The following is a 17,979-nucleotide window of genomic DNA, read 5'->3' on the forward strand; positions in this document are numbered from 1 at the left end:
AAATAAATGACCATACTCATCTTAAATAATTTTATTAATTTTTATCACAGTTTTTTTTAAACACGACTTTGTTCATTACATGCACATTTTACTCACACATTATTTATCTACATGACTAAAGCTTATTGAGTATTCCACAAACTCTTAAGAGGCGTTATGCAGTCAGGTTTACCAGCCACCTCCCCAGCCTCCGCCGTAGCCGAAACCGCCCCCGTAACCGCCCCCGTAACCGCCCCCGTAACCGCCCCCGTAGCCGCCCCCGTAGCCGCCTCCATAGCCGCCCCCGTAGCCCCATCCGTCGCCGTAACCCCATCCGGGGCCATATCCGCCATGTCCGTAGCCCCTATGCCCCCAACCTGAAGTAAAATAGGGAATTTCAGTGCCAAGACCTTTAGATTTTTGCTCTTATTTAAAACTTATCCAGAACCAGAATAAGTAGGGAACACAACAAGTCGTACAAAGCTACCCAAGGAAATATATTGTCATTAAGTCAAATTAGTTTTATTAGTTTTAATAGATTCTTGTATAAACGCTATCTACATCTAGCTAATAAATTGTACCATGTGTACATAAGTTATATTAAGGTACAGCGGGGCAAATCTCGACTGGGGGCAAATGTAACTGGTCCATTATTTCCATGTATTACAATGTTTGCATTATTAAATAGAGTGTCCACCGGTTATACATGGTAGGCGTGTTCAGTGGATACATGTAGAACTCATAGTGTAATAATGGAAGAAATGGATTAGTTACAATTGTCCCCCAGTCGATATTTGACCTGCTGTACCTTACTCAATATATATTATGATAGGTCTTAGATTTATACTATAAGGAAGTATTGTCGCAAGTCGTGACTATAAGTGCGTTTTCACATTATCCGATCCGATATCGGATGTCGGACCGATATCCCATACATTACAGGCGCCATCTCGGATTTTTTCTATTGAAATCCTTCCGACATCCGATATCAGATTGGATAAAGTAAAAACGCACTAAAGATACTTATTGATGTGTCTTTTAGCTCTTCTATCTGTAATTGTTGTAGTGTTGAATCAGACGGTCAACTATCAACAACAAATCTAGGCACAAAATAGGCTGCAAATTTGAAAAACATAGGGTTCATGAAAAACGCGTGCCTTCCTAAACCTTAATGTTGGCGGAATCATCGATGAGCCATAACACTTGACAATTGATTGAAAATGTAGATGACGACACGAAGGTTTAATTGTCATAAAAAATTTCGCGCCTTTCTTTAATGTCAAGATTTGGTTGTATATTTGTTGATGAACCTTAAATAAATAATAGTTATTTGTTATCCAAGGGGGCAAAGTTATATTTTAACGCCGAGTGTGGATTTGAAAAACGAACAAGTGAAAGGATGCTATAGTTGAACCACGAGCGAAGCGAGTGGTTCGAGAATAGAATCCTGAACTTGCGGGTTTTTTAACACATGAGAAGTAAAATACATTTGCACCCGAGTGTAACACAAAATTTTTCGCCTCACTATAGCGAGGAAACTACAACGCAAAAAATGCGTTTATCACTGCTTCCAGTAACTCCAGAGGTGGTAAATCATCTTCATCACTAGATTCACCTACTTTTATCAATTTTAAAGCAGTTAATTTGACTATATTCAAGGTCAAATTGCTTTACCCACTAGTGGATAAAATGTGTTTTTATCCGCTGGTATTAAAGTAGTAAGGGGAAAATAAATAAATAAAATTACCTCTATGCCCCCAGCCGCCTCCCCAGCCGTGGCGGCCGTGTCGTGATTCCTCAGGCTGCAGGGTCTCTTCCTCCACTGGAGCTGTTTCTTCCAAGGTTATGTAGGGAACGTCCTGGGCTGGTTCAGCCGCAGGGTATGCTGATGAAAGCGCCATGCTGGCGCAGAGCACGAGAGCAAAGCAGATTATCTAAAAAGAAAATTAATTGTTAAGTCATCACAAAGTAATTCAATTTGTGAACCCCTGTAAGTAAAGATGATAGGACACGCAACTTGAAGGAATTTACATTTACTAAAGGATTTGTAGCATCAATATTGTTGATACGGTTTGAAGTCAACATTTTTTTCGAAATAAAATTTGATATTCCTTAAAGCCACATAGTTTGGATATGTCTTTCTTATTGACCGGTTAGACAAGTCTGCCTACGTTATATGTAACAACTTACTTGAATTTGGATTTCTATTATTTAGTATAATATCATAAATACATAAATTAAAAAACATTACGCATTTTAAAAGAAACGTAAGTCGGCACTGTGATTAATGTGATTATGTACCTACATTTTTTAATGTGAAGTTTTTTTTTTTAATAACGACAGTTGAGCCTGATAGAGAAAAAAAATGCTCTTAAAAAATAAAAAATGAGGTTATTAAATATGTTTAAAGATACTGTGCCAAGTTCAAAACAAGACACGTTTTTGTAAGTGTAACAATATTAAAACCTAAATGTCTTCAGCACTCACCTTGTTCATGGTGTCAAGTTGACAAGTGTGCCGTGGTCAGTGGAGCAGACCTTATATATCCAGAGATGAGTGAGTCAACGGCGCGTACGCACCGTGGATTTGACCTCTTCGCGATCAAAGTAAGAAACAGTAGTTTGACTTTTTACTAGGATTTTCCCAGCACAAATACCTTTCCTAAGTGCCATAAATTCTCTCAATAATTACATTATATTTTCATCACACTCGCTCGTAAACGGTGTTATTACATGCCTGAAAATGAAAATGAAATATTTATTTTTTCAAGTAGGCATATTACAATGCGCATATGAACGTCAAAGCAAACACCATGTACCTGCATACTGATACGTAATGAGCTATTTTACTGCCCTAGGGCTGAGTGGGGCCTTCCACGACCTGTCAAAAATTACAAGATGGCGGACGAATGTCCAAAATGTCAGCGTAGGTATTTGAATACAAATAGTTTAAAATTTAATTATTACTTCGCAAGTGTGATGAAAAACATTGTGTATATCACGGGCGCCTGAAGAATTACAAACTCGAGTAATTAAAGCCACACCGCCTCTCGTTCGTAATTCTTCACTTTTCGCCCTTAATACACAATGTACTATTTTATAGAGTTCATCCTCATCGATACAATTCCAAGAGCCAATTTCCCATCAGCTACTGTTAGTTAAGCCTATATGCACAACGTAACCGTGCTGTACTTCTACTTGTAGGAATTAAAAAATCATAAAAAAAAAAATGTCTTAAAATTCGCTCATTGTTCTTATCATTTTCTCCAATCGGAGAAGTTCAAATACTGGATACAATTTTACCTGCGTTTTAACCATCAACACGTCCGAATAAACAAAATTTACATAAATAACAGGGTACCATTAAACGTCACGCGACTTCCCAAACGCCATGGCGGTCAAGTTTGCAGATTCTAATCTTGATATACTACTACTAAATATCGTCACTACTTTAAAAAAAACTTGTATTTTCGTCTGTCAATGAAAAGAAAATTGTAGTAAGTATGTATGGAATACATATAGACTTACTGCGTTTTAACTTTGAGGAACAGCGTGAAATACGATATTTTTTAAAAGTAGTGACGATATCATACTCCGGAACTACAAAAGTTCCTTGCAACCTAAATGGAGTCAGAGGAATTTTCTCCAGCGGACGCTCCGGCTGTGGAATGAGCTTCCTGCCAAGGTATTCCCGATGAACTACAATATGGGCTTCTTCAAAAAAGGAGTGTACAAGTTTCTAATGAGTCGGCAACGCGCATGTGACACCCCCTGAGTTGCAGGCGTCCATAGGTTACGATGACCGTTTGCCACCGACGAGGTATATAAAAAAAAGTTAGTTGGGGCAGCTTTAACTATATTAAGTCAAGTTATAGTCGTGCCTTGGTCGTGCCTATAGGTACTTATTTTTTGATATATTTGCCAAATAAATAGTTTTAATCGTTAAGAAAAAAAAATGACTTCACAAAACAGTTTAAAATGTCATCATGGTTCTATTAGCGATACCACGCTTGCCTACATAGTCGTTTTTGAGAACAAAATATATGAATAATGTAGATACGAGTTTCGTACATAATAACCTAGCATACAGGTTTTGGTAGGTGCCGATCCCTTTTTCACATTTTTATTTCATTATGGGTACGTACGGTAGCTCTATCCTAGTTTGGGTTTTGCACTTTCGAGAAGTTCTGAGATTTGTTGGGATAGGTACTTAAGAGCGACTTTAACTAGTAGGAAACTATCATGATTTAAATTATCAAAATTACTACTTTAAACTCTTGGAAGCGGACCCGAGGCTCACATGAGCCGTGAAAAACGCCGGGATAACGCAAGGAGGATGGATAACTCTATAAACTTTTAAGTAAGTAAAAATGTCCCATATCCTGTTGGCAATCCTTCAACTTATATTTCTGTATCCCAGTCAGTGACTATGCTAGTTTTACCGTTATTTCCTTTATTTATCTTTTCTCTTAGATTAGGCTATTTTATAATATGATTATAAAAGTAAAATACAAAACCACATACAAAACAATACAAAATATATAAACACATTATAAAAAACCTAACCTAGGGTGCCGCCAGCAGCGGGGCAGGGCCCAAGCTGCCTTACCGTTATTATTATTACAGTCTGTCGTACGTGTACCGGACCCTGCGGCACCGCACTTCACCCGGGGATTTACCAAACGACGACTAGATTCAGATACCACAAACTGTCACAGTAGATTTTTGTTTTGATACGAGTCTATACCTAGATATTTTTCTAGCGAGTACGTCAAGTTCTTAGTGATTGACAAAATAAAAATAATATGGTTCGTTTTATTAAGCGCTGGTGGCCTAGCGGTAAGAGCGTGCGACTTTCAATCCGGAGGTCGCGGGTTCGAACACCGGCTCGTACTTACCAATGAGTTTTTCGGAACTTATGTGAGAAATATCATTTGATATTTGCCAGTCGTTTTTCGGTGAAGGAAAACATCGTGAGGAAACCGGACTAATTCCAATAAGGCCTAGTTACCCTTTGGGTTGGAAGGTCGGATGGCAGTCGTTTTCGTAAAACTAGCGCCTACGCCAAATCTTGGGATTAGTTGTCACAGCGGACCCCAGGCTACCATGAGCCGCGGCAAATGCCGAGATAACGCAAGGAGGATGAGGATGGTTCGTTTTATTATTATTGAGCATTAATTTTCAAACATGTGACTTTTGTATAAAACATTAATGTTATATACACATAAATTCAAGCCTATATTCCCTAAAAAGGGTAGACCTAGACAGAGCACATGAAACTACTCAAGATTCAGGGCCACGGCAATAATTAATGACATAATTATAATACTTAATGACACATCATGACATCACAATGTAAGTTATCGATGAACTAAATATCGGAATGAAGCCACTGGTGTCACTTCGTTCGTGCTAGAAAAATATCAATAACGACTATCTTAGACTTCATAGAGTATATTGAATAGTATGGTGAGTTATCAGCAGAGATCGGACGGATTTGCGACATTCTTAGTGACTTACATCATTTTAATGACTTTTAGTATGAGATGACGCACAAAAATCCGATCTCTGGTTATCAGTCAAGATTTTCGAATGCAGCGCCATCTATTATTAAGTTACGACAACTTTTCATGTGACTTTCCATGCCTAAAGGTTCCTTATAGCACATAAAGGATGTGGACCCTTTAAAAATGGAACGCCACATATTTATGGCGGGATCTTTAATTAAATTTGATGTAATCATTCATCAACCAGTCACATAAATAACTATTTCAAAACGGACTTATTTGTCAAAAAAGATGAAAATATTAAAATTTACAATTTAATTACATGTAATTAACCGTAGAATATCGTTCGCTAGTTTGCAGGTGGTACAGTGACATCTAGCGAAATATTTGGACGTCAAAAAATACTTATACATTTTACGATAACAAGTCATTACCCAGTTTGCGGTAAGTGACATCTAGAGAACAACTTGCACTATGGCAAATAATTGTTTTTCACGACCTCTATCGTTGATTTTCCTAAACATATCCTAAGTACTTCGGATTTGCAATTTCCTTTGACTGAAAACACCGTGATAGTCATAGCTCGTTAAATAAATGAATGATGTGCGTGATGCGACTGATGCGTGAGTTTCGCATTAAGCATGAGACGACAGTCAAAGTCATGTCAAAACCAGTGTGATGTGGAGCGTAAATGATAACTACTTCGTATGGAGTATACGTTTAATGTGTCTTAAATAACAAGTACATGCCAATATATACTAAGCTATGCACATGTGTGGGTAAGGTGTGGTACACACACTACACCTTCCCCCTCAGAGAAAAAAAAAATTGTTCTATACTATGAGGAATATTTTTTTTTCTAAATTAAAAAAAAAGAATTACACAAAGTAAAAAGTAAGGAAGACTATCTAATGTAAGCAAAAGCTCTTAGCGTATGTATTATACAAAATTAAATCTTTTTTTTTATACAAGTATTAGGTAGGTACAGTAAAAACACTTTGAAGTTGAAAGAAAGAATATTTGCTGAATAATAAATTCAATTTAAAGAGTTACTCATACATTTTTCAATAAATGAAAATTACAAGTTATACAAAATTTGTCTAAAATAAACACAAATTTCCATTATACGCTAGGCACCATACAATAGTTATTACCATGGGTGGGTACCCATGTATTTTTATAAAGGTTATACAACTTATAGGTTATACAGTTACTTTTATGACGGCGTTGATGACGAAACGTGTGTTAAACAATATACCTATTTATATAAAACTAAGCAGAAAAGACTACGAATAACATCATAGACTTTAAAAAAACCTTAAAACCATCACTAAGTAGGTATATATTTCATTTCCACAGACAAATAAGTATCCGTCGATACATTTTAAATCCAAATTCAACGTACGTTAAGAGTATATAATTTCAACCATGGGTACCTGGGAACAATCATATTTCTTATTTCATAATTTACTGACTTGCAAGTATTATTTTTAATTGATAAACGTCTTCATTTTGTTTATTATAATAATAACATTGTATATAGTTGTGCATCTAAAGCGTGCTTCTCTTTTTTATGGCAAGGGTACACAACGCATTTACTTACCTGGCCGGCCGACCTTACATATTTATTTATTTATTTGCTCAGGATACAAGGATATTTATTTTTAAGCGCGCACACATACAATATATTTACTCACACAGGCAGTTCTTTTAACACGTCCTTACATAATAACCTTCCATGTGTCCAAGGAGTCTTCACGATTGATGCTCGATCAAATCATGATCAGATCTCCAAGGATTCCCTACCTGCCTTGTACCCTGGCGTACCCTTGCTATACCATATCGCTCATGACCCCTCTCGGGCTGCCGATGATACGATAGGCATATTTATAAGTATATCGATTCAGTAACACTCATTAAAAAAAAACATTCAATTACCAACCACAATTAAACCAACACCATAAAACTTCAACAAATAAGAATTTCAACAACCCTTGGTTGATCAGACCAGTCGCTCTTTGAAAAACTTACCTGCTTCAATTTACTCGACTTCCAAAATCTCGCACACATACCTAATTTCAAAAAACAAACCATTCTTTTCTATTCCACCCTTTGCTTATAAGTACATACAATTACCAACATTAATAAAACCTCTAGCCATAAAATCAAACTTGAACACTCCTATACCTAAATAACAAAAACATTTCATATACCAACAATTCACTTTTAACATTTTACAAAATCATTAAATCTCAAATATATTTATTTTCCACAGTATAATGTCATTTGCCGTGATTATTATATTGTTAAATCCGTGTAAACATATTATAGTCAATTCCGAGAAAAAAATCTGAAAAATCCAAGTACATTATTATTATTTCTTAACAATCTAGTTCTAAATACTAATTTTCAGTTTAATATGGTCAAAAGTCGGTAAGATTTTAATTATATGCAATTGCCAAGTTAAATACGATAATTTTGAAGTAATCTAAATTATTGCACAATACATTAATAATGCATTATGTTGAAACTGAAATTCGAGACGTAATAACAGAAGCTACATACCGATCCCTTATATGTGAACACGTGTCGCGGATGACACGGCCCACTTGTACGCTATGACGAATGTTGTATCCAAGTGCACGAAATCATTTGTTAAGTTTACCAATTTGAATTACTGAATGCAAAGTAGAGATCGAATGATTTAATATTAAAACGTGCCGCACTTTTAACCATATTACCATTTCGTCATCAAGCAGCATTTAATTAGATTCCACATAATATTTAATTTGCATATGCATTGTATTCCTACATCGCTATATTATTAAACTTAATTTCCGTAAATAATAGAAATTGCTAATATTACGTACACATAGACACAATTTTGAAACTTAATTTTTATTACCTACTCAAAAAACGAAATTTAAAATAGTTATCTAATGAAAATAATGCATATAACACGCTTCATATTTATTTTAAACATAAGAAGAAACTGTCAATCAACTGCTTATACTTATTAACTAAAACCATATAACCACCTAGTTTAGATTACGACCAACGACCATTCCATGACCGTTGTGTGGCGGGACCAGGACTTCGTGTCCAGTCTCCTCGTCGTCGCGTCCTACGTCGGCAAGGCCACGCCCGGTGTCCGTGACGCGAACAATCTCCCAGCTGCAACGTCCAACTTACAACTTGCCACTTTCGTTTATTCGAAAAATGATTTATTTTCAAAATCTCCTGATAACATGTCTATTAAGTAGATATTAGAAATGTAATTTAGTCCACACTGCACATATTCTTTTTATTTGCAATAAGCACCAATCCGTAACTTTCGATTTAGTCTGAAAGTTCACGGTCAGTAATACTGGCTGGCGCGGCGCGCCGCCAGTGCAGCTCGAGGCCGCACTGGCAGGATCGCCATGTGATGTGGAGCGTAAATGATAACTACTTCGTATGGAGTATACGTTTAATGTGTCTTAAATAACAAGTACATGCCAATATATACTAAGCTATGCACATGTGTGGGTAAGGTGTGGTACACACACTACACCAGTTTGATAAACTGTGGCAAATTCTTAAATCTGAATAGTACTTTTCACAAAGAAAGGTCCTTATGCTTTAATGGTAATAAGAATGTTATCAGAAATTCCATGTCCAACAGACATTCGATCTTCGCAGATGAAGTATAAGTGCGTTTTCACATTATCCGATCGGATGTCGGAAGGATTTCAAACGCAAAAATCAAAGATGGCGGCTTAAATGTATGGGATATTGGTCCTACATCGGATAATATGAAAGCATAATTATATGTACATCTCTCTCTCTCTCTCTCTCTCTCTCTCTCTCTCTGTCTCTCTTCAGATTATATTTCAAAAATATATTACTTTCAATTTGTAGAAATGAACAATGATCATAACTATTTTTGGAAACCCTAAAAATTATTAAAAATTTATACTTTTGCTTAGACTTAATAAATAAAATGACATTTACAAAATTAGTACTTTTATTAAGTTTTACATCACAGTCTTAAAAAATCACTTAGTAATTTTACTTATCTAAAAAAATCCAAAAACTTAATTCTCAGACGGATTCAAGTATTTCAAGTGTAGTGCATTAACGGCCCCATCCACCGCGCCCCCATCCGCCATGCCCGTAGCCCCCGTACCCCCGTCCGTAGCCCCCACGTCCCCATCCGCCACCGCGCCCCCAGCCACCGCCGTGTCCCCAGCCGCCGCCGTGTCCCCAGCCGCCGCCGTGCCCCCAGCGAGACTCTTCTGGCTGAAGCTCTTCTACTTCTGCGAGGGCCTCATGCGGAGGGGCTTCAGGGGCCTCGGGTGCCAGTTCGGCTGGGTAAGCTGATGTTAGCGCTAACGTAGCGCAAAGCACGAGTCCGAAGCAAATAATCTGAAAATTAAAACGAGCTGTAAAATTCTGTGTTTTTAATTTTTAATACAAACACCCTCCTTACCCTCGTTATTTGGGTTGTGTCGCTATAGAAGAAAGAAAGAAAAGGTATTTATTGCAACAAAAAAAAAATAGAATATGACAATATGACACTTACATTACACTTACATCTAAACAGTACAAAATCAGTTACATTGGGTTGGGTTGGGTTGGGTACTCAGCAATCTCAGCATGTGCTCTGGCAATGTTTCATTTTCATTTCATTTCATTTATTCATTGTAAAGTCATGTACATACATTAAAATGCAGGTGTAATGCAGTAGGTAGGTCAGTTCATGACGCCCTGTGAGGGCATACAACAAGCTTATCTTAACTAATCTAGGCTAAAAATAAATAAAAAATATACAATGTTTTCTCTAAGTCTAGTACAATAAATTGGTCAATTATAATAAATTTCATTTTATAAAAGTTAGAAAATAAATCATAGTCAGAATCAATAAATTATTAACATTAATTAAAAGAAAAAATTAAAATTTCACATTTGAGATATTAATAATCATTTAAAAAAAAATTAAAAGAATAAAATAATAATCATAGGTTATCATCAAGGAAATCTTTAACTGAGTAATAACATATATGTTATGATGGTGCCACAGCGCTGGTCTTCCGTGGAGCCTATACCACCCTGGCCCTTTTAAATATTTAAAGATATACACCTCACTTGCCCCCGTGTGGTGACGGGTTAAGAATTTCACCACCTTAGTAATTCATGTGCTCTGCCTACCCCTTTTACCTTACTTCCTTATGGGATACAGGCGTGATTATACGTACCTCACTAGACTTACATCGAATAAAGTTCAAAAATGGTAGCTCTATTAAAATCAAGAAATTTGCTTTTTTCGGAAAATTACTTTGCTAATCCGCGAATAGATAACAAAGGTACTATTGGTACTAATCAATCAGTGCTGGCCCGTCATACTTGCGTTATTTTTGCATATAACTCAATTTGGCCTTTCTTTAGAGCGTGCGCAGACAGAGAGCGGTCCGGAGTTCTGCGTTCCGCGTTCCGAGTTCTGCGTTCTTTAGAATGTACCGAGTCTGTGTAGCAGCAACGCACACAGCGGGCAGTCTGCCCGCGGCGGTCAGAGCGGAACGCCGCGTTCTAGCGTTCTTTTCCCGCCGAGACAGAGAACGCCGGAACGCGGAGATGTCTGAGGTTGCAAACACAGAAAAAATAATGAATTTCTTAGGAAAAGGAAGGATTTCTGAGGTCGAATGTACGGATAGTACTCGACGAAATGCTGTTATGTTTATTTTATCCTTAATAAATAATTACAATGCCCTAAAATACAGCCAGCCTTTATTTTTTTCAATTAATGAAACTATTTATCGACAATGGAATAAAAATATCGAATCGCTGTTCATCTGTAAGGAGAATTAAATAAGTGGAATTTTTGAGAAATAGTTCTTTATAGGAAAACGAACTTTTCAGTGACATGTTGCATGTACAAAGATACAAACGAAACTAGAACGCGAGAATTTGAACGCCGCCTGTGTGCGTTGGAGCTCTTGAGCGGTCAACGGTCACCAGAACGCGGAACTCTGACAGAACGCAGACCGCTCTCTGTCTGCGCACGCTCTTACAAAGCGCAATGATTGAAACGTACATGTTACTGGCCACTTACATTTCACTCAGGTCGTATTTAAAAAATATTTATTGTTTTTTTAAACGTAATGAAATGTAAGTGACCAGGGGGCCGATTTTTGAGTCTCACTGTCACTAAAATACCGGTTGAAAACGGTGATTTGCCTACTATTTTCAGTGACAATTTTCTGAATTCGAACGCCTTGAGACTCAAAAATCGGCCCCCAGCAGTAACACGTACCTCAACAGTTCTCGAAATTTTTGTACAAAAATTAAGGAAAAAGTTGTTTTTTTTTATTCCTTTTTTGTTACCAAGATTTATTTCATGAATTGATATTTTTGTAAGTTTTATTTGGTCATTAAGGTTCTCTAGTATCTATATTTTACTTAATCATAACAATTATCCTGTATATATCTTACGAAAGTCGACTTATATCACTAAATGTTGGTAACAAAATAGGATCAATTAAAATTTGCTGACGTGGATATGTTCAAACTTTTTGAGAACTGCTGACCTACGTTTCAATCATTGCGTTTTATATTGCCAATGTTCTATAACAGTTCTAGGAATGTATGTAAAAGCATTTGATGTAAAAAATTCTCCTTGTTCTCCCTCGGCAAAATATTGAAAAAAAATACATAATTATTATATGACGTTAGTGGGGTCTTTCCCATCACGGAACAATGGTATTCCGGACCTTTGGGAGGCGTGCGCGGGGCCGAAGCCAACACGTAGAGGCCCTTTCGACACTTTAATGAAATGTAAGGGGTACACCGAGCGGATGTTGCCCTTACCCGTATCATGGGACACACGCTGCGCAGAGGCAACACCCGCCAGGGTGTAAGGACTATTTGAGAGTTAATGGAATCTAAAATGAACTGGTCTATTTTGATGAAAGTGATGGACTAAATACTGGGCTATGGATAAAAAACCGGACGCCTGCCTAATAAAACGGTATCCAATTTTATTTCCGGCAGACGGTGACTCGTCCCTACAAGATGGGCCCCCACAAAAAGCGACATCCAAGATGGCTCAAGGGCAACACCGGTGTGAGAACTCAAGGGTGTCGAGAGGTGTACACCGCTTTCTGCCCAGTGGCTGTGAAGCCACTGCACCAACTCGCGTCTTATGCAAATTTTCTTAGTGGGGTTATTATTATTGAAAAAATTGACAAAATTGGAGCGGTCTCTAACCTGGAAGTATGTACAGAAAACTAATTAAAAATGTAATCAATCTTTTCTATTATTTTTTGTATGACATAATTAAAATGTAATTATTATCATTTAATCATCTTTTACAGTTAAATCATTTATTAAGGTGCAGCGGGGCAATACTCGACTGGGGGCCAATGTAACTGGTCCATTTTTTCATGTTTTACAATGTTTGCATAGTTAAATAGAGTGTCCACCGGTTATATATGGTAGGCGTGTTCAGTGGATACACGTAGAACTCAACAATGTTCAACATCATAGTACAATAATGGAAAAAACCGGCCAAGTGCGAGTCGGGCTCGCGCACAAAGGGTTCCGTAGCAGCAAATATAATAAACCAATAACTTAACCAAAATTACAGTTAAATCAACCTATCTCAAAAACTATAAGAGATACTTTGATCAAACCAAAAATCGTTGAAAGAGTTAATTAGCATGCATCACCTCTATTTTTTTTAGAATTTTATACCCCGTAGTTATAAAAATAGAGGGGGGGGGACATACTTTTTACGACTTTGAGAGCTGATATCTCAAAAACCGTTCACTTTAAGAAAAATGTTTTTTAGAAAACTTTATATCATTTTAAAAGACCTTTCCACACGGGTATGTACATCGAAAAAAAAATTTTCATCCCTCAGTTACATGTATGGGGGGCCCCACCCCCAATTCTTTTTTTTACTATTTAGTGTCATAATTTTGTAGCGGTTCATACAACACATATTCCCATCAAATTTCATCACTGTAGTACTTATAGTTTCCGAGTAAATCGGCTGTGACAGACGGACAGACGGACAGACGGACAGACGGACATGACGAAACTATAAGGGTTCCGTTTTTGCCATTTTGGCTACGGAACCCTAAAAATGGATTAGTGACAATTGCCCCCCAGTCGAGATTTGCCCCACTGTATCTTACATATATAAAATATATGAGAAACACGTTATAATTAGTTTACTAGATTAATATATCTTAATTTTTTTTTATCACAAAATATGTAAAGTTTGGAGTGCTCAAATTTTGCACAATAATTACTAATGTAACCACAACCACCCATAAAAATTACAAGCCCCAACTTAAGGGCGGCAGAATCACTTCGCTTATCCTGGCGCGGCCTTTAATTAAATTACTAAAAATAAAAAAAAATGTATGAAAACACATTTTTGGTCCCAATTATTACAATAATCAACAAAATTAAAAAGGTAAACAAAATTAAAAGGTAAAAGGTAAGTAGGGTTCGGACATAGCTATTGTCAAAATCGTTTAAAAATATTTCCAATCATAATATTATTTATAATCTATTAATAATAATGAGGACCACGTTCTTATGCAAACCGTTTTCGTCCGTTGTCGTCTTTACGTCCTTACTAACTTCGCTCCGCCCTTACTAACGACACCAATATTTAACTAAACAAATCAATCAATACACTAAGTACTCACCTTATTCATTGTATCAACACCTGAGGTACTGTGCAGTGATCCGTACACGAGTTCTTATATATCCAGAGATGAGTGACTCAGCTGTACCTAAAGCACCACAACAAATGGCTTTCAATGTAATACTCATAGTCCAAGACAGTTCGAAGGGTGAGACCAGCAGGATATCTCGATACTACCCGTCCTTTTCTTGCTGTATTAAATAGAAAAGGACGGTCAGTCTATCTCTCGGACATCACGTTGATCACTGCAGTTAAAGTTTAGTTAAGTTGACCAGTATAAGAGCTGTTTTGTTATACTGGGTTATCCTGAACTCGACTCGATAGGTGTCTAGACATTGATCTGTTTTTAACTTTGTATGTAATTATCGTCCAAGCTTTTAACTGTCAGTTTCGTGCTTTATATGGGCATTTTCAGAACTTCGGATTAGCGTAAGTTGTTAACAAAAATTAACTCGCTGTCAGTTTTGTGACGACAATTAAGCATAAAATCTGTCTAAAAATTTACTTTTGTAGATTATCGCTTAAAGTTTATGTTTGTAATTAACACAAAAACAATATTTTTATTGAAGTTTCATGCATTATCGTCACAAAACTGACAGTGAGTTAACAACTTACGCTAATTGGGGGGTCCCAAATTCTGAAAATGCCCATATTGCAAAGATATGTAGGTACTTACATACTATGAAAAAACTTAATGTTGCTGGATTCTTATCCTTATAACGGAAAAGCTAGTCTAATAAGGATCTACGTAAAATGATGAACGTAATGACGGGCCATCGAAAAGATCTAGAATTAGTGAAATATATCCTTTGGGATTTTTTTATGTCTCACAAAAATGTCCGTTTAGGAAATGATGATTTTCAACATCATTATTTAACAAGGATTATTTATATAGGATTTACAATCTTCATACTAAGAATCGTACCTCCATTTTTTAGCGCCATCTATTAAATATTATCATAACTACACTGAAGATGCCTACATTTTTTTTTCAAAATACCTATGTATTGACCTGATATAATGATATTAAAATAAATAAGCATGTCATTTGTTCTTATAAAAAATAAAAACACACAAAAGTATTTGGGGAAAATATGATTTTGGCCACTTCCAGGCTGCGAAACAACGCCATCTAGTTTTAAGCTTAAAAGACCCATACATTTCAGAGGTACGCTTTTTTGTATGGGCTTTGTCTGTTCCGTATTATATGGTCCTTGTTATTAGTTAGGTACTAAGCACTGTAGTCATTGTCAGTAAAGGGCGACAAATTGATATCAATGTGCAGTCTCAATTAGATACATTTTTTAATTAAATATTTTTAGGAATAATCGCTACCAAAAAATTGTGCCAAATTGCTACACGGCAAATTAATGTAATTTAACTCCTAACGCCCCCACGCGGAAGTCGGGCGGACATCCACGTAATTGTCACCAGAGACAATTGGAAACCATTAATTTGGTAATTAATACTATAAAAACTCACAATAAAATTGAAAGAAACTGATGAGAAAGTTGCTTTTTAACCAAAAGAGTGAAAAGTAATTAATCAACGTGATTGTCAAAAGATGGCTGGTAGAATTGATTTTTAATAATGTGTGCAAAATAGGATCAGTCTCTAAAAACACAACCTCAAACTTGCCTTCAAATAAGATAAGAAAAACAGACACAATTGAAGTCGGACAGAATTGAAGCATTCACAGATGTCATAACGTAGGTATATACATAGATCAAGCTAACGTATCTATGTACTTATCGTGTCAAATGAATTCAATGATATCCACCGTCTTTAATCGCAGCTTTGCAGCTATCGGGCGTCAATTTTTGTAAGTTGAAGTCAACAAAAACATTAAAAATGCCTCGTTACGTAATATTTAATTGCAACAACACAAAAAATATGAACACTCAAGGGAGACATATTCAAAATCACAGGCAATCACTTCAGTACAAAATCTGACACGCTCCGCCGCCATACAAATAGTTGAACTTGAAATGAAATGAAATAAAATGAAATGAAATATTTATTTTTCCAAGTAGGCATATTACAATGCGCATATGAACGTCAAATAAAGTTACGCCGGCTCTAACCCTACGCCTCAGCCTCGAGAAGATTTCAGTCCCCCCTCAGTTGGAGGGGGGTTTTCACCATGGGAAAAGCAAGAAACTCGGCGGGCCACTTCTTTTCAAAACATTACATCTTATAATTAACATGCATTAAAAACAAGATACAATTTAACATGCAAAAGTATTCATCTTGTTTCTTCTATCTAAATCTAATCTGTGGAAGCATTATTAGAGACCTCTATTTTATTAATATAATCCACTTCGTCAGTCATCCCATTGAAAAATACATAAATTCCGCGCTACTATTATCTACTAGTAAAATATTAACCCCATCCGTGTTATAAACGCACATTGGTATGTTAATATCGCAACATAATAACATGTTATGGAACTACTTTCGCGGCCCTGACAATGACAATTACAGTGGTTTTGATGAAGGTAGTGAAGGTAATGACCCCGTTGCCTAGCACCGTGGTTCCATCACCTATCACTGTCTGTTTTTATCAAGTAGCGCAAAAAGTCTTATAAAACACCTTTAAACGAGGAATGATCAGCTTTTTACCTAATCAGCTGTTTAGGCTTATTTAGCGGTTGATAAGAAGTATGACAATTGATATAGATTTTTATATGCATATGGGTATTATCTAACGCACTGCTTCAGGTGAATCACTTTATTAAAATTGCTTGAATATTCGTTCCGTACTTTTAGAGTTCATCGCGAAGGACGGCCAGACGCAACTTTTTTTTGTAAGGTAGGTAATAATTTATATCATATACCGTATATGATATATGTACATATGATAGATGAGATGAGACCAACAACGTCTTAATATAGTACTTATTGTGATTAGAAAGAACGGATGCATCGAAGAGCCCTGAAGAAACCAAACAAAGGGTGCTGTACTAACCACCAGTATAGGGAACGTAACCAGTGGATATTGGCCCAGCAGTGGCCACCAGTGGGACGCATATATTGGCAGGTGATGATGATGAAGGTGATGGGATGAAAATCATTGTTTATAGGCCAAACAAACACTCAGTCATTAAAATCAAATATTAAATTTTATATATTTATTATTTAACAATTTTCTGCTAAAAAATATTTAAAACTTCATTTATAAATACTACGTGAAAACTACAAGGGGTGGGGGGGGATCTTGGCATATACTACGCTTGGTCACCCAGGGAGGGAGGGGGGCAAAACACGGCACAAATATGGTCACGTAGTTATTACTATGTTCCCTGACTATTTGTACATCTTATTTCTATAATACGGTATAGGTAATTAGGTATCCTCGTAATACCTGCAGGTACCTACTGAGATATATATCTGCCAATTAAAAGAGTAGACAATGGCACCTGCCTAAGTTTAGATCTTAATCAAAGCGTAATACGTTGAAGAATAACCTGTCTCTCAAACAAAACCTACAGGGTTTTTTCTTATCTCTTCTCAGGTTATATTGTAATGTAACATCCGTGTGAAAGTTCAAGGATAAAATTACTTTTTGCGCACAAAAGAGAAGGTTTTTTTAGGCGTCCTCATCTTGAGAATTCAGAATAGTCATTATCACCATCAGCAGCAGCAGTTAAGTATTCTCAACAGAAACAAAAACATTATCAAAGTTGGATTTTCACTTAAATAAGCAAAAATATTTACTGTCGGAAAAATATTATCGGTACAGAAATTACAGAATTTTGTTATCTCTAAAATATAAAGATTAACTGAATTGGACTTT

The 17,979-nt window shown here is 36.3% G+C and overlaps 3 protein-coding genes across 3 annotated transcripts in view; 1 reads left to right on the plus strand and 2 right to left on the minus strand.

Moving 5' to 3' along the window:
* Window positions 1-17,979, plus strand: part of LOC125234508 — an 81,054-nt gene that overhangs the window by 50,253 nt on the left and 12,822 nt on the right. The window lies entirely within an intron of this gene.
* Window positions 17-1,909, minus strand: LOC125234511 (glycine-rich protein 3-like). Its single transcript, XM_048140776.1, has 2 exons — window positions 1,727-1,909; window positions 17-356 (listed from the first exon to the last, which is right to left on the minus strand). The coding sequence occupies exons 1-2, from the start codon at window positions 1,878-1,880 to the stop codon at window positions 169-171; spliced, it is 342 nt and encodes a 113-aa protein (XP_047996733.1). The 5' UTR covers window positions 1,881-1,909; the 3' UTR covers window positions 17-168.
* On the minus strand, window positions 9,474-14,290 carry LOC125234513 (neuropeptide-like protein 32). Its single transcript, XM_048140779.1, has 2 exons — window positions 14,185-14,290; window positions 9,474-9,892 (listed from the first exon to the last, which is right to left on the minus strand). The coding sequence occupies exons 1-2, from the start codon at window positions 14,191-14,193 to the stop codon at window positions 9,602-9,604; spliced, it is 300 nt and encodes a 99-aa protein (XP_047996736.1). The 5' UTR covers window positions 14,194-14,290; the 3' UTR covers window positions 9,474-9,601.

Source organism: Leguminivora glycinivorella, chromosome 16 (genome assembly GCF_023078275.1).
Source record: "Leguminivora glycinivorella isolate SPB_JAAS2020 chromosome 16, LegGlyc_1.1, whole genome shotgun sequence".
In the NCBI taxonomy this organism is placed as follows: Eukaryota; Metazoa; Arthropoda; class Insecta; order Lepidoptera; family Tortricidae; genus Leguminivora; species Leguminivora glycinivorella.

Bases quoted from the DNA above. Each gene is read 5' to 3' on its own strand.
- LOC125234511 (XM_048140776.1), bottom strand. From the start codon at position 1,880: ATGGCGCTTTCATCAGCATACCCTGCGGCTGAACCAGCCCAGGACGTT. The intron at 357-1,726 runs GTAATTTTATTT...ATTTTACTTCAG, and splicing joins AGGCGGCTGGGGGCATAGAG to GTTGGGGGCATAGGGGCTAC.